Raw genomic sequence first — 12,737 nt, forward strand, 5'->3', positions numbered from 1 at the left:
ATCTTGTTGAAGCGGTTGGTGACGAGAGAGCCGAGGTTTATCCCTACGAACTCAAATTGGCTGGGTACAGGGTAAACAAGAGCAATTAATTGAAGTTGATTTAACGATCTATCTATTATTACATGCAATATCTCTTGTATTGCTATAAAACGGTTCTAAATACACCTGTTTGATGTTTTCATCTGTTCTCTCAATCGACATCCATCAGATCACAAATCTCCCCTTCCAAATATGGTAGCTCGACATTCAGCCCATCTCCACCCATCATCACTTTATCCGCATCAAGCTCACGTCCTACACAAAATAGCCTGTCAAGCCAAAACCTTTCCAGAATTAACCGTAAAAGTGACAACCGGTTATTACTATTAATATTTACCTCCATTCTACGAACAAGAACTTGTCTCAGAACCACGCAAAAGGCGGAGTTTCCGCTGCATGTTGTTCGGCTTCACCCGATTACGTCAGGTTTGCCCCGCGATTTCTGGTCAACAGCATCGTTTAAGAAGAGCTATAAATACATCGACGTGTCCCTTGAAGATAATCTCTGCAATCCCTAGAATTACTACATATTATTTGGTTAAAGTGCATAAAATGGAAACTCCCTTCAAATGGTCGGCGCCGCCTGGTAGTGATATCTGGAAACAACCTCCTTCTACTGACGTCTTCACTGGTGAGTTCACCTCAACCCCTCACTCACAAACGCGCCCTCTCAATCACCCATCACCACTAGCCTCACTTACTAATTTTCCCAGCTCCCTTCACCACGCATTCCAAGAAACCTCTGAAGCAGTTCATCTCCGCAACTCTCACCTTCCGCACAAAATACATCCATCAATACGATCAGGCCTGTCTTCTCCTAACCTTCACAAACCCCAACTCCCCCACGCCCCGCAAGTGGATCAAAACCGGCATCGAGCTATACAACGATCACCCGCGCTACTCAACCGTCACATGCGATCAATGGGCAGATTGGAGCGTTGAGAAAGTCGGCGCTGAAAATGAAGCTGGCGTGAGAAATGGTGAGAAGTGCGTTACTGTAAAGGTACAAAAGGTTCAGGATGCGCTGGGTCTTTGTATGTGGACGTATAGGGTTGATGAAGATGGCGACAAGACACCGTTGAGACAGACGAATTGGGTTTATGGTGATAATGGTGGTGAGGGCTGGGATTTAGAGGTTGCTGCTGCTGTCGCGAGACCTGATCCGAAGAAGGAGATCAAGGAGGATCTTGAGGTTACCTTTGAGAAATTTAAGGTTGAGTGGGATGAAACCGCCTAATAACAAACCTCATTATTTTTTAAGTATAACATCACAGACTTCACGTGCAAAGGAGCATCAATTGAGGTGGCCGAATTTCTTATTACCTCTACCCTGACGGTGCTTGCGCCAGGGAGGATCGTTCAACGATCCCAAGTTGTTAATAATCATCAAGATCGTAACTTCATTCTCATCGGCGTCTCGCCGGTCCCAAGTAAAACCATGCAGAAAGGATCTCCAATTCCCATCTCCTCCAGCAAACAAAACAGGAAAGCAGTAAAAAAAGGACAGGTTCGAGGTATCAGTCTGTAGATGCGAACCAAAAGCAAAGAGGGCGACCCAGTACTAAATAGGCGAGGCACACACGCAGTGTGTGAGGGTTAAGATGTTATTAAAGCCTCTCGTTCATAAGGTCGCCCCCTGTTGTGCAAAATCCGAGTAGGAGATGTTTGTATCCGTGTCGCGTTCTAAGCATGTTTTAAAAACTCCTGCCCAAAAACGTGAAAGCAACAAGACAGCAACAAAACCAGAAAAGATCCTTTTTTTTTCAGTGAAAAAATTCCAAGATGGTGCAAATGCAAGCTTTTAGCCAATCTCGGGGCATTTGCTCGCGGGTGTAGAAAAGCAGTTAAGCATTCCACTTCCCAAATGTCCCCCAAAGTCTGGTGTTGAACCAAAGACAACCCGGTCTTTTTTTGGTGGATAACAAAACGCCAGAGTAGAGTGGGGGAAAAATGTCCCAGTGTCCGTGTGTAAGTGGGTATCAAAGCAGAGTTGAAATGACAAGGCAGAAACAGAAACTCGCGATAAGTAAACTCACAATAAATGAGCAGAGGATGTGAAAGACTTCATATGCGTCTGATTAGATCCTCTCAGCCCGTGTATCATCAAAATTCGGTCGGCCAACCTCGCAGAAGGGGAGTGATGTAATAAAACAAAGCTCCTTAGGACTTCAATCTGATGATGGAGCATGAAAAGCAACCAAACGCCGACTTCCAACTGTTCCTGTAAGCATCACTTTTTTTTGTGGTTTTTTCTTTTTTCGCGGATTTGGCGGTATTCCATTTCGCGCTTGTCCTCCAGCTATGATCAAACACACGAAGCACCCGGAGGCCTGAGTAGTGTGTTTGGGTTATCTTGAATCACTCAGACAGTCTTTGGCGTGCGAGCATTGCTCACGTCAATGACGTCGTCGAGGTGATTGCACATTGCTACAAACAGGTCGAAGAAGAGCTTGCTGCCGCCCGCCTCCATCTCGGCCTGCATGGTCCCGCTGCGCTTAAAGGTCTTGCGGCAGCGGATGATCAGGGCGAGGTAATGAGCGCGCAGACGGCTGTCTGAGTCGGGTGTGTGAGCGTAGGCGTACTGAGCTGACCTTATAATGGTCCCGACATCGATGCCGGATTGCAGTCCCTGCTTGCGCAAGGCCAGACGCTTGAGCTCCTCGAGGCCGTATTTGTCCGCAGCACAGTAAACAACAGTGTCGCGGAGGATGGCCATATCGAGACTCGACAGGTAGATAGTGGCTTCAGACGCGGCGCCTGCGCGGCCACCTCCAGTTTCGGGGTTGGGTGATGTGTGAGGTGTACGGCCTTGGTCCTCGAGCTCCCAAGAGTTGCGCTGCTTGTTGTGGAGCAGACGTGGGTAGTAGTCACCCTTGTAGAGATATTCGAGGACGGCGGAGAACACCTCGGGTTCTTCGTCGGGAAGGGAGATCCTCTTGCTCTGTGCCTCGAAGCAACTTCCACGACAGGCGGCCTCAAAGAAAGGCGACTGGCGGAGTACATCCTCATGTGCTGCAAAGAGCCGGCCATCTCGACCAACAGTCAGAGTGACGATGGGCGAGGGTGAAGGCGCGGGTGCTGGAGCAGGCTTCTGGGGAATCGCGTCCTGCTCGTTGAGCGATCTTTGCAGCTTCGACATTTTCGTGTGATCCCGGTGGGAGCCCGATCTCTTAAGTCTCGCAGTCTTGTCGACGCGGTTGGGGTCTTGCGACCTAAACGAACGCTTGAACATGGCTACGGTAGTTATGGGAGGAAATCGGTATATAAAGAATGGACTCGTAACGGGAATTTCGACTCGGACAAGATATCGTAGGGAGAATAACGACTCCCAACTGTTTGTATCGATCGATCGGCTTGGCTAGAGAGTGACGAAAAGAGCGAAGAGATAGAGAGCAAAAGGGAAGAAGAAAAGAGCGACGCACAACAGAAAAGATTGACAAAATGGGCCCGGGCGGAGAAATATGTCCTTCAAGACAAGACGATATCCTCTTGGTGAATCTTTGCGACCCTTTTTTGGTTGTGTGTGGGGGGGAGGAAGAGAGAAGAAGTCGGGGGTATGGGGGGTTAGGCCTGTATTTATACCGATGGTGTCTTACGCCGCGGGGTTCAAAGATGAGCATGAGGCAGCCAGCGACCCGACTACAGCCTCTGCAATGCAACCCGACCTCCATTGTTGGGTTTTTTTAATAGGTAGAATTAATAATCTGATTTCAAAGTCCTTGTAATCTTGAAGCCCGAGTCTATCTTGCATTGATCTCGTTATCGAGGCTGCAATGTCGGGCTCAAATATGAGTCTCTGCCAACACTCACTTCACGGTTATCTCAGCCAAAGACCCCCCTGCAACTTGTAAAAGCTCAAAATGTCAATGCCCAACTCGACTCACCGTCATCTTTTACCTTCCCCGGCTTTTCTTCCTAGTCGTTATTTGCACGGGCTCGTTTCGTGTCAACACCAATCAATTCATCCGTGTTATCGCCAGCCCAACCTCTCGATGTGACTGTACAATGCACTGTCGTGGTCCTGGTGCCTCACCAACTCATCCGTCCGGTACCCAATCGTCGGTCTGTGTGAAGGCGCTACCGAGCCATTTTATCTGTGCGAGCAGATCTTTGCATGTGATTGGTGAATATCATACAACGGGGCTGGTTGATTTGCATCCAAGGTGGTGTCGCCAAGTTCCTGTCGCACGTAGCTTCACGCCGCCGCAATGTTACAGGTGCATCTTGCACACTTCACAACCAAGACATTTATAAAACCCCGACTGTCGATTATGGACATTACGCCGTGGTTTTGAACTTGAATGAGTCAACTCATGGGAGTTACTTCGGCGAAACAAAATCACAGTCCGTTTCTTAACGTTTAACAACGGTCTCGTTGCTGCGAAGTCGAGTCAATTTTAGGTTTGAGAGGTTGAGCAGACGTCTCGAGTAACCCTACCCCAATCAGGTGTATCAATCTATATTACATCAAGCCACTCTCAACCGGCAGACGTCCCAATTGATCATTAACCATCAAACAAATTCTAGCACCCATCACCATTCCCAATTCGCGCCCCTTCAGGCGTCAAGGGCTGCTTGCGCTGCAGCGATGGCGCGAGCCTCAGAGTTGGACCGTGTGACGCTTTCTCTGGAAGCGATGAGACCCTGCATCAGAATGTACACTATGGCAATCAGCATTTGCACCTTGACGTTAAAGGGTGAACTTACTGATTGGCATCAAGAACACGAAGCCAATGGAGTAGAGAGTAATTGCTTCATCTGAACCAACTTCGTTCTTGTCGAGCCAGAAAAATGGGTAATAGTTGGTGACGAGGTGACCAAAGGCCGCCCAACCCAGGTAAGCTGTAGCGAAGAAAATGATGCCGATGAGGTGAATACCGACAGTCTGGTCATGAAAATCAGTAAGCTGCCATTACGATTGAACACCGACTTACCCATGGGCGTCGAATGCTGTTGAGAACAAGGATCTCAAACACCATCACCGAAGAACCGAATGCGTACAAGGATAAGATGATGAAGGCACGGAACCATCCCTCGCCAAAGATGTCGGTGACTATGTCTGGTCAGTTGCTTACTGTGCGATAAAGAAAGTGCTCTTACATGGAGCGGGAGGGGTGATTTCGGCGTAGGGAGCCCAGACGTGCGAGGCGGTACCGTTGGGAGGTTGAGGCTCGGGTTGAGGTTCGCCGCTGGCATCGTCACTCTTGTGCTGGCGTGTGATGAAGAAGTAGATGGTCGAATTGGCAAAAGCGAAAACAGCAGTGATGGTGTAGAAGAGTGTAAAGTAGAATTGCTTGCGGAGGCTACCCATGTGCTTGGGGAGCGACATCCTTCTGATGAGCCATCCTTCTAAGCCGCCCATGTGCCGATCATGATGGTGGGGATAGTATAGGTGAGTGAATGTCCAAGACTAGAGAGGTCAGTAACAGTGGAGGGAAAGTCCCCATGTGAAACTCACGAAGGTCTTGAGCTGGTACAAAAAGACGAAGAACAGACTGATATTGGCAAAGTCAAAGACGATGCGCCAATCGGAGAACTCGCTTTGTTCGTGGATCTCGTAATTGAGGACAAGGATCACCACGGCTGTGACAAGTGACAAGACAATTCCTCGCAAGATAACGAGGACGTTCTGCGGAATGAATGACCATGGGGAGTGAGATGCTCGAAGGAATGCAGGCTATAGGTTGTAAAGTCAGCAAAGAAATGACCCAAGGCATCGTGGTGATGACTTACATGGTCCTGCATCACGTTGGGGCTGGGGAGGCCATCGGCGTTCTGGAGGAGAGGTGCTGAGTCCATCGCGAAGACTCAGCGGAGACGACAAAGAAGGTGTAGAGGATACAGATCGATGATCAGAATGATGCGGCGGAACAAAAAATTGCAGTAAGGTGATGCTGGAGCGAGGAATCGATGAAGCCAAGAAATGTAGGGGACCAGGCGTCGAAGAGGCGATGCTGAACGAGACGAAGATACGCGATGATGAAGCTTGGAGGAAGAGAGACGAGAGGATGAAGCCATCGCGGTAGGTAAGTGTCGGCCAGCAGCCGAAGGAAGAAGGTGCTGTGATCTTAGCCAAGAAGGCAGTCGTGCCGTGTTCATGGCAAGAATTGGAAAGCGCAAGCGAGGGAGGTCAGAAGGAAGAAGGCAAGAGTGAATGAGTGGTCCTCACATTTCGGGACCCTAATCTTATGAAGAGTTCAGTATTATCAGCCGAGTCAACCAGCTCGACTTATCGCAATGCTAGTTCTATCGTACACTCATCAATCATTGAAGTCCATTTATTCCTGCTTAGGAGCAGCGCTTTCGTGGCCTTCTCGCTCCATACCCTGGCAGCCGGTGAGCCTACCGGCGACCTCTTCGACCTTTCCGTATCCCTTCTCGTGGTTCGGGTCGTTCTGTGCTCGAAGTTCACCAGCCTTCTTCAGATCGGCAAGACCTGCTGCCTTGTCCTGTTCACCAGAGGCCTTCCATGATTGAGAGCCAGTAATGGCGCCAATGGTAGCCTGGAAGGTGTGAGTAAGAGGACCTGGGGTGATTGAGAAGGACTTACCTCTGCGGCTCCCTTGACGTATTGGGCGTGGCTGCCGATGAGACCGGGCTGCTGGTTGTTGTTGTCGGCCATTTTGAGTGTAGTGGTGTAAGTGCAGGTACTTGGGTTCTGGAGAAGATCAAGATGTTTGTATTCGTAGAACTTGGAGATTATGAAGAAGAACGTAAACACAAAGAACAAAACCAACAGATGGCCATTTTAAATACCAAGCTCCTTACTCGCCTACAACGCCTATGACATCGATCTAATGCTTCACATGTAGTCATGACATCACCTTCTTTCGAGCATGACACCCCGCGTTAGACCATTTATAGCGTCAAGGTCCCTGAAATTATGGGGACATCTTGATCTAGCACCGCCACACACACCAGCCTCAGAACGCCCCAGTTATTCGAGCTCAAGTGGCCCGTGCTCCTCGAGCTCCCATGAGCCAGATGTCCATTTCGCTCCAGCGCGAAAGTTGCATCGTGGAGTTGTCAAGCTCTACAACAACCTCCGCTCGCCCCACGAAACCGATATACAAAATCTCAACATGCTGTCGGCTCTTGGAAACCCGCGGCAAGCTGCTGCGCAGCTCATGAACTTTGCGCTTATCCTCTCTACGGCCTTCATGGTGCGAACGTGTCTTCTTCAGGTCGGACGAAAGCTAACCTGTCGTAGATGTGGAAAGGCCTCTCCGTTATCAGCGACTCACCGTCCCCGATTGTCGTCGTTCTATCTGGCTCTATGGAACCTGCCTTCCAGCGAGGCGACCTACTCTTCCTCTGGAACCGAAACCTACTGCAGGAGACCGAGATTGGCGAGGTTGTCGTTTACAACGTCAAGGACAAGGACATCCCTATCGTGCACCGAGTTGTACGCAAGTTCGGCAAGGGGTATGTTGTTTGTACAAGAGTTGCGGGCAATGGCTAATGATGCGCAGCGACACCGCTCAGCTTCTCACCAAAGGAGATAACAACCTCTCGGACGATACCGAGCTCTACGCCAAGAACCAGGACTACCTCGTACGAAGTGACATTATTGGAAGCGTTGTGGGATACATGCCATTCGTCGGTTACGTGACGATTCTTCTGTCGGAATACCCTTGGCTCAAGACAGTGATGTTGGGAATTATGGGTCTTATGGTGGTTCTACAGCGAGAATAAATGGTGTTACGTGACGGGAAGATCTTGAATATCGTATGCAAAAACAAGCGCCTGCGTTGCCGCTGAAGTAGCGCCAAGAGACGATTTGATTGATACCCATTGCATCAAATTTCGCAGAGCATATCGGTGATTTCCCGACAGAGACGAAGGATCTCAATGGTACGTTTTGGTGCCAAGCCGGTAGAAGCGATGTAACAATGTCGCAACATCCGTTGGCCGTCTTGGCCAGGCACTTCATCAAAGGCCAGATATTAGTGAGAAAGAACTGCTAAAGATTTACAACCTGGTCTCGTGCTGGTCCAGTTTGACTGACTCATTGTTAGGCGAAAGGGACACACTACGATAGCCTTATAGAATTGGGGGGCATTCAGCTTCGGCGATTTCCTCATGCTGTCTGTCCCCTGGTCTAATCTTAGTTGCGACTAGACCCATACTCAAAGCGGCTAACCTTGAGATTCTTAACGGCGGCCGCCAAGGATGAAAGGAAAATTTCGCTTTGTTTCTTCTGTTAGTGGCCTTTTCGAAAGATGTTGGTTTCTATTCCCGACAATTCGTGCGTTTACCAGCATCATGATCCGGTTCTCAGCCATGGGTGTTTCATGTTCAAAGCGCCTTTGAATGAAGGGTCGTAACAAACATAGAGCCAACACTCAACGGAACCGTGGCTCTACAATAGATACTGCTCCGGAACCAGAAGAGGCAGCCTTCTTGGTACTAAATTTGGCTCTTGAAATCCCCATTCCGTAGGGCACTCAAACAAATCGCCATTCCCGTAACCGACAAGCCCCTTAGATCACCATCCATGGATCATCACCTCCACTCATCGCGCTACTCCTTGCAGGAAGCCAATTGAACGAGGGACTAACACGATTTTACTCCTTGCAAGGCCCAGGGGCTCTGATCCAACGCCTCAATCTCGAATAATGGCCTTGAGTTTCACAGCTGGAAGCGAGCTAATTGTTCCTTTTTCTCTTAAATAATAAGTTTGTCTTACCCGCCTTTTCGTACAAAGGCTCTTCTTTCTTCGTTTCGCTTCGTTTTCGGTCATTTGTTCGTTCGCTTTTCACACTCGTTATCGCTGTGCGCTGTCTTTATTCCCGTGGCTCAAACGCGCCACGTCCTTTCGTTCACTTTATATTTTAAACCCGTCGTATTCAACACAATGGCGCCTGAATCTTCTACCCAAACGGATCCTGCGCCAGCAGCTTCTCCCGCCGTTCCTCCCACTGCACAACATGCCCCTCAGACATACGCCCAGCAACAACAGCAGCAACCTGGCTTCCAGCAAGACCCTCGCAGTTATGGACCCCCTTACGCGCCGTACCCGCAACAGCCTGCTCAACAGCAATGGACGCCCCCTCGAGTCGCTGAGGCTAAGGCCTGGATGATCACCAAGCTTACACTTCATGGGATCGATATCGTTTGCTGCATTGTTGGACTCGGTCTTACGGGCGCGCTCAGAAGTACTGAGACACTGGGCCTGGTCGCGCTCGGTGCTTGTCCACTTGTATGGCTCTTCCAATCTCTTGGCTTGATGACATGTACTGACACTCTCTAGTTTGTCGTAGCAATGATCTGGGATATCGCCGAATTGGCTACTCGCTTCGGTCGCAAATGGAAGGCCGGCATTCACCCTGGCGCCCACGTCGCCATCTCCCTCTTTATCTGGCTCGGCGCCGGTATCGTCGGCGGTCTCGAGAGCACTTTCAGCGCATACTACTCCGAATTCGATTACCTCGACGAAGACTGTGAATACGATCCTGATCAACGACGCTACGTTTGCACAAGCAGCGACAAGGTTTCCAGCAAACGCACGCTCTTTATCGCACTGTCAGTGTTCACCTGCCTCATCTGGCTCTGGCACTTCATTCTATTCGTCGGCGCCTGTATCGATACCCAGAAGCGAAACGCCGCAATGAGACGACCTGTTACAATGGTCTTTGGTGGGCCGGCTTACTGGGGCCCTGGAGCGCAAGGTTTCCAGCAGATGCCTCAGTATTACGGACCTCCTCAAGGACAGAATATCCCTATGCAGAACTGGGCACCACCACAAAATGGAAATGGCAAGGAACCTATGGCAGCAACTCAACCTGCAGCAGAGCGCTATGCTTGAGAGGCCAGAGGCTATTTGGCCTGAGACTGATGGGGACAGAAGAAATGGCCGGCCTTGTATAAAAGTTCAAAAGAATAATGTAGAATAGGTAAAATGATACAAAGATGAACCAAAAAAAAAAAAAGATAAAGACTTTCATAGGCTTTACATTTCTTTCCCTAAAGTATCCTGAAGTCTTCTAAACTCTCCATCCCATAGGAAGACCGAAGTCTGTCAAATTCTGTGCCTACAAGCAAATTCGTTCGATTGCCCGTGCGCGATCAAGTGGCCCCTGGTATGAATCCTGGCGCGATACCTACCTTCATTTCCCCAATTACCTGCCCGTTAAAAACTTGAACACCTTATTATTCATATATGGTTAGCATCTGCATAGTAGAGTACCAATTCGTGGATCTCGGCGTGGATGGCAGCGTGAAAGCTGGATAGTGCAACTGAAGGGAAGACTCACATTTCATGTTCAAGCCGTCGATGATCAAGACCAACTCATAAGGGAACTTCCAGTACCAATATCTGTTGTCACGGCCATGAAGGTCCAGCTTTTCATCAGTCTTACACAGGAAATGCTGAAGCAGGTGTGTGACATCTGTCTTGATGATGCTAATCCTCTCGGCATCTAAGATGAAATGTCAGTGTTGGTTAATTGAGGCTGGGCTGGCTCATGTCTTAGGGGCCATACCTTTATTGTGCTCATCTGTGAAACTGCGATGATCTAGACAGGCCTCGTCGGATGCCCATATCTCTTCTTGGCAAATGAAGGGCCCGTGGTTCACTGTACGATCGGCGTTCCAGTAAGGGAACGTTTGGAAGCGCGGCGCAGACTTCTGGAACAATGGCGCAATATCTTCACCCTAGATGTATCCATTAGTTACTAATTTTTCCATTGATACAAGAAGTAAAGGCTTGACTTCTTCGAAATCCATTCTATGGCCTCCACGTAGCGTTCGCTCGAGTCCTGGAAGCCCGGGATAGTCGGCTGTCCCCCATGCTTCGGGTGCTCGTAAGGCTCATCACAGCGAACGCCATAACTTGATCTTGCCACTCTAGTGGGACCGTTCGATTTGTCAAGTGCCCTTAAAACACCTCCAAAGGAAACGGCATCAATTGCCGTGATCCTGTATTTATTATGAGTTTCTGGTTATAAGATAGATAAGTGAAACTGACCGATTATGAGCCTCGAAGAGATATAGCCCTACATTGCAATTATTGGCAGCGTTGAAACTCTCGAGAGTCTCACGGAGATGCCTTCGTAGAGCAATCGATTCCCCGAATCCACCCGTCAAGGCGACTTTCTGTTCGCTGTTAGGTCATTTCTTTCCAATTAGCATTAGAGATATTCACACAAACTTTCAGGCCACTCTGGGCCGCTGCATGCAACTGCTGCTTCATAATGGCAGAAACCTTTTCGCAAACCTTTGCGTACCTTTGCGTAAATCTCGTTCAGATGCTCGCTATTATTATATTAGACCTGAACCATACTATGAGTATATTGTGCATTATAGTGCGGTACTTACGATCGGATTGTCAACTGGTTGGGCTGCCACAGTTGAGGGTCCTCTGCTTGGTTGGGAACTCCAGGATCAAACTTAAGCCCAATGATCTCAAGCTTCTTGTTCTCGTTGTCCTCAGAGACGACCCATCTGGCCTTGATAAAATTCTCGAAGTCATGAACGGCCAACTTGCAGATGTAGCCCTCTAATGTTGCCCCGTCACGGCTCAAATACTCGTGGCCTGCGAGCAGAATTCTTAGCAGCTGCCGGAATGCATCGTTCAGTGCATTGGAGCCACATGAATCGCCTGTGGGGAGAATAGTCAGAACGTCTCACCAAAGGATAAAGCCACTCACCGCTATGATGCACGGCCTGCCTGGACAGCCTGAGAGGCAATCCTTGGGTGACAACATACGTCACGGCATTGCACGTCCCTCCTCCGACATCGAGGATCGTGAAAACATCCCCTTCCTATTACTGGCCAGTTGGGGTGACGCTGTATGAAGGCCAAGAATTTGCTTACTTGAATGACAGATGGGCCGGCGAGTAGCCGTGTCGCCGCAGCTTCTGGCTCTGGTATCATGAATACTTTCTCCATACAGCCGCCGCTAAATTTAACCCCAGGGAAATTGACCCGCTTCATGGCTATACTCACACAAGTTTGCATGTCTCGCAGGGCTTTTTTCTTCCAGAATACTGGGACGCAAATGATCATCTCTGTGGTAGAAATAGCATTGCTCCCTGCGATCTCATCTTTGGCGTGGCCGAGCAATTTCGTAAGGTAGTCGATAATTACCAAGAGAAGCATCTCATGAATGGAAATCTCCCTTGGACAAGACCTCTTATGAGATAGTCGACGGAGTGTTTCAATGAGACGTTCGTTCTGCACCTGATGGTTGTCTGACTGGCTCATAAGGCTTTTAAACCCGTGTAGAAGAGTCTGGTTATTGCCAGAGTGTGACATGACTCTCGACATGTCTTGCTGGACTTGCAAGCCCCAGTGTATCTGGTGATTGTCAGGGTGGATAGCGCCGGGTTGCTCTTCTTTGAGTTCGTCGAGCGGTTGGAAGACCCAGTCCCTGGGATAACGCAATAAGGTTGGGACTTCCAAGTGCATCGAACTTCCTCTGCAAGTCATCATTCCAGAGAGATAATTTGATACTGTTCTGGGCGACAAATTAGGGAGACTTTCTGGCAGGCATCCCTCAGGAATAAAAGTGTAAGAAACTGATGAGTTCGTCTGGCCGAAGTCGACAGCGATGACAAGTTTATCAGCAACCTGTGGAGACATTGTGATGATAGGTGATAAGAAGGGAGTAGTTTGGACAGAGAAAGAAAAGAATGAGGGTTAGAAATTCAAGCATCAAGAATAATTATTTCACGACGACCACTATCCTGCATGG

The 12,737-nt window shown here is 49.1% G+C and overlaps 7 protein-coding genes across 7 annotated transcripts; 3 read left to right on the plus strand and 4 right to left on the minus strand.

The window, feature by feature from the left end:
- The first annotated feature begins 124 nt into the window (after positions 1 to 124).
- BKA55DRAFT_575937 (uncharacterized protein) lies at positions 125 to 1,352 on the plus strand. Its single transcript, XM_046193436.1, has 2 exons — positions 125 to 670; positions 753 to 1,352. Exons 1-2 carry the CDS (start codon positions 436 to 438, stop codon positions 1,274 to 1,276), a joined length of 759 nt encoding a protein of 252 aa, XP_046046379.1. The 5' UTR covers positions 125 to 435; the 3' UTR covers positions 1,277 to 1,352.
- Positions 1,353 to 2,401: 1,049 nt separating this feature from the next.
- Positions 2,402 to 3,271, minus strand: BKA55DRAFT_542174 (uncharacterized protein; the record flags this gene model as incomplete). Its single annotated transcript, XM_046190458.1, has 1 exon — positions 2,402 to 3,271. The coding sequence occupies one exon, from the start codon at positions 3,269 to 3,271 to the stop codon at positions 2,402 to 2,404; it is 870 nt and encodes a 289-aa protein (XP_046046380.1).
- A 1,000-nt stretch (positions 3,272 to 4,271) lies between these two features.
- On the minus strand, positions 4,272 to 6,233 carry BKA55DRAFT_575942 (uncharacterized protein). Its single transcript, XM_046193437.1, has 6 exons — positions 5,773 to 6,233; positions 5,498 to 5,716; positions 5,140 to 5,449; positions 4,974 to 5,092; positions 4,747 to 4,924; positions 4,272 to 4,700 (listed from the first exon to the last, which is right to left on the minus strand). Exons 1-6 carry the CDS (start codon positions 5,836 to 5,838, stop codon positions 4,597 to 4,599), a joined length of 996 nt encoding a protein of 331 aa, XP_046046381.1. The 5' UTR covers positions 5,839 to 6,233; the 3' UTR covers positions 4,272 to 4,596.
- BKA55DRAFT_575944 (uncharacterized protein) lies at positions 6,218 to 6,858 on the minus strand. Its single transcript, XM_046193438.1, has 2 exons — positions 6,590 to 6,858; positions 6,218 to 6,542 (listed from the first exon to the last, which is right to left on the minus strand). Exons 1-2 carry the CDS (start codon positions 6,659 to 6,661, stop codon positions 6,318 to 6,320), a joined length of 297 nt encoding a protein of 98 aa, XP_046046382.1. The 5' UTR covers positions 6,662 to 6,858; the 3' UTR covers positions 6,218 to 6,317.
- A 263-nt stretch (positions 6,859 to 7,121) lies between these two features.
- BKA55DRAFT_596266 (uncharacterized protein) lies at positions 7,122 to 7,734 on the plus strand (the record flags this gene model as incomplete). Its single annotated transcript, XM_046195918.1, has 3 exons — positions 7,122 to 7,202; positions 7,250 to 7,464; positions 7,512 to 7,734. The coding sequence occupies 3 exons, from the start codon at positions 7,122 to 7,124 to the stop codon at positions 7,732 to 7,734; spliced, it is 519 nt and encodes a 172-aa protein (XP_046046383.1).
- Positions 7,735 to 9,218: 1,484 nt separating this feature from the next.
- On the plus strand, positions 9,219 to 9,990 carry BKA55DRAFT_575949 (uncharacterized protein). The gene has a single exon (XM_046193439.1). It carries the CDS (start codon positions 9,305 to 9,307, stop codon positions 9,845 to 9,847), a length of 543 nt encoding a protein of 180 aa, XP_046046384.1. The 5' UTR covers positions 9,219 to 9,304; the 3' UTR covers positions 9,848 to 9,990.
- A 725-nt stretch (positions 9,991 to 10,715) lies between these two features.
- BKA55DRAFT_542178 (uncharacterized protein) lies at positions 10,716 to 12,625 on the minus strand (the record flags this gene model as incomplete). The annotated part of the gene is made up of 6 exons (XM_046190459.1): positions 10,716 to 10,959; positions 11,009 to 11,136; positions 11,268 to 11,295; positions 11,359 to 11,641; positions 11,691 to 11,805; positions 11,858 to 12,625. 6 exons carry the CDS (start codon positions 12,623 to 12,625, stop codon positions 10,716 to 10,718), a joined length of 1,566 nt encoding a protein of 521 aa, XP_046046385.1.
- Between the last annotated feature and the right edge of the window lie 112 nt (positions 12,626 to 12,737).

Source organism: Fusarium redolens (genome assembly GCF_020744475.1).
Source record: "Fusarium redolens strain MPI-CAGE-AT-0023 chromosome Unknown BKA55scaffold_13, whole genome shotgun sequence".
Classification (NCBI taxonomy): Eukaryota; Fungi; Ascomycota; class Sordariomycetes; order Hypocreales; family Nectriaceae; genus Fusarium; species Fusarium redolens.

Excerpts from the sequence above, each read along its gene's own strand:
- BKA55DRAFT_575937 (XM_046193436.1), top strand. The coding sequence starts at position 436 with ATGTTGTTCGGCTTCACCCGATTACGTCAGGTTTGCCCCGCGATTTCT. Across the intron at positions 671-752 it reads TTCTACTGACGTCTTCACTG|CTCCCTTCACCACGCATTCC; the intron begins GTGAGTTCACCT and ends TAATTTTCCCAG.
- BKA55DRAFT_575942 (XM_046193437.1), bottom strand. The coding sequence starts at position 5,838 with ATGGACTCAGCACCTCTCCTCCAGAACGCCGATGGCCTCCCCAGCCCC. Across the intron at positions 5,093-5,139 it reads AATCACCCCTCCCGCTCCAT|TCACCGACATCTTTGGCGAG; the intron begins GTAAGAGCACTT and ends GACCAGACATAG. Across the intron at positions 4,925-4,973 it reads ACAGCATTCGACGCCCATGG|ACTGTCGGTATTCACCTCAT; the intron begins GTAAGTCGGTGT and ends TTTCATGACCAG.
- BKA55DRAFT_575944 (XM_046193438.1), bottom strand. The coding sequence starts at position 6,661 with ATGGCCGACAACAACAACCAGCAGCCCGGTCTCATCGGCAGCCACGCC. Across the intron at positions 6,543-6,589 it reads ACGTCAAGGGAGCCGCAGAG|GCTACCATTGGCGCCATTAC; the intron begins GTAAGTCCTTCT and ends CACACCTTCCAG.
- BKA55DRAFT_575949 (XM_046193439.1), top strand. The coding sequence starts at position 9,305 with ATGATCTGGGATATCGCCGAATTGGCTACTCGCTTCGGTCGCAAATGG.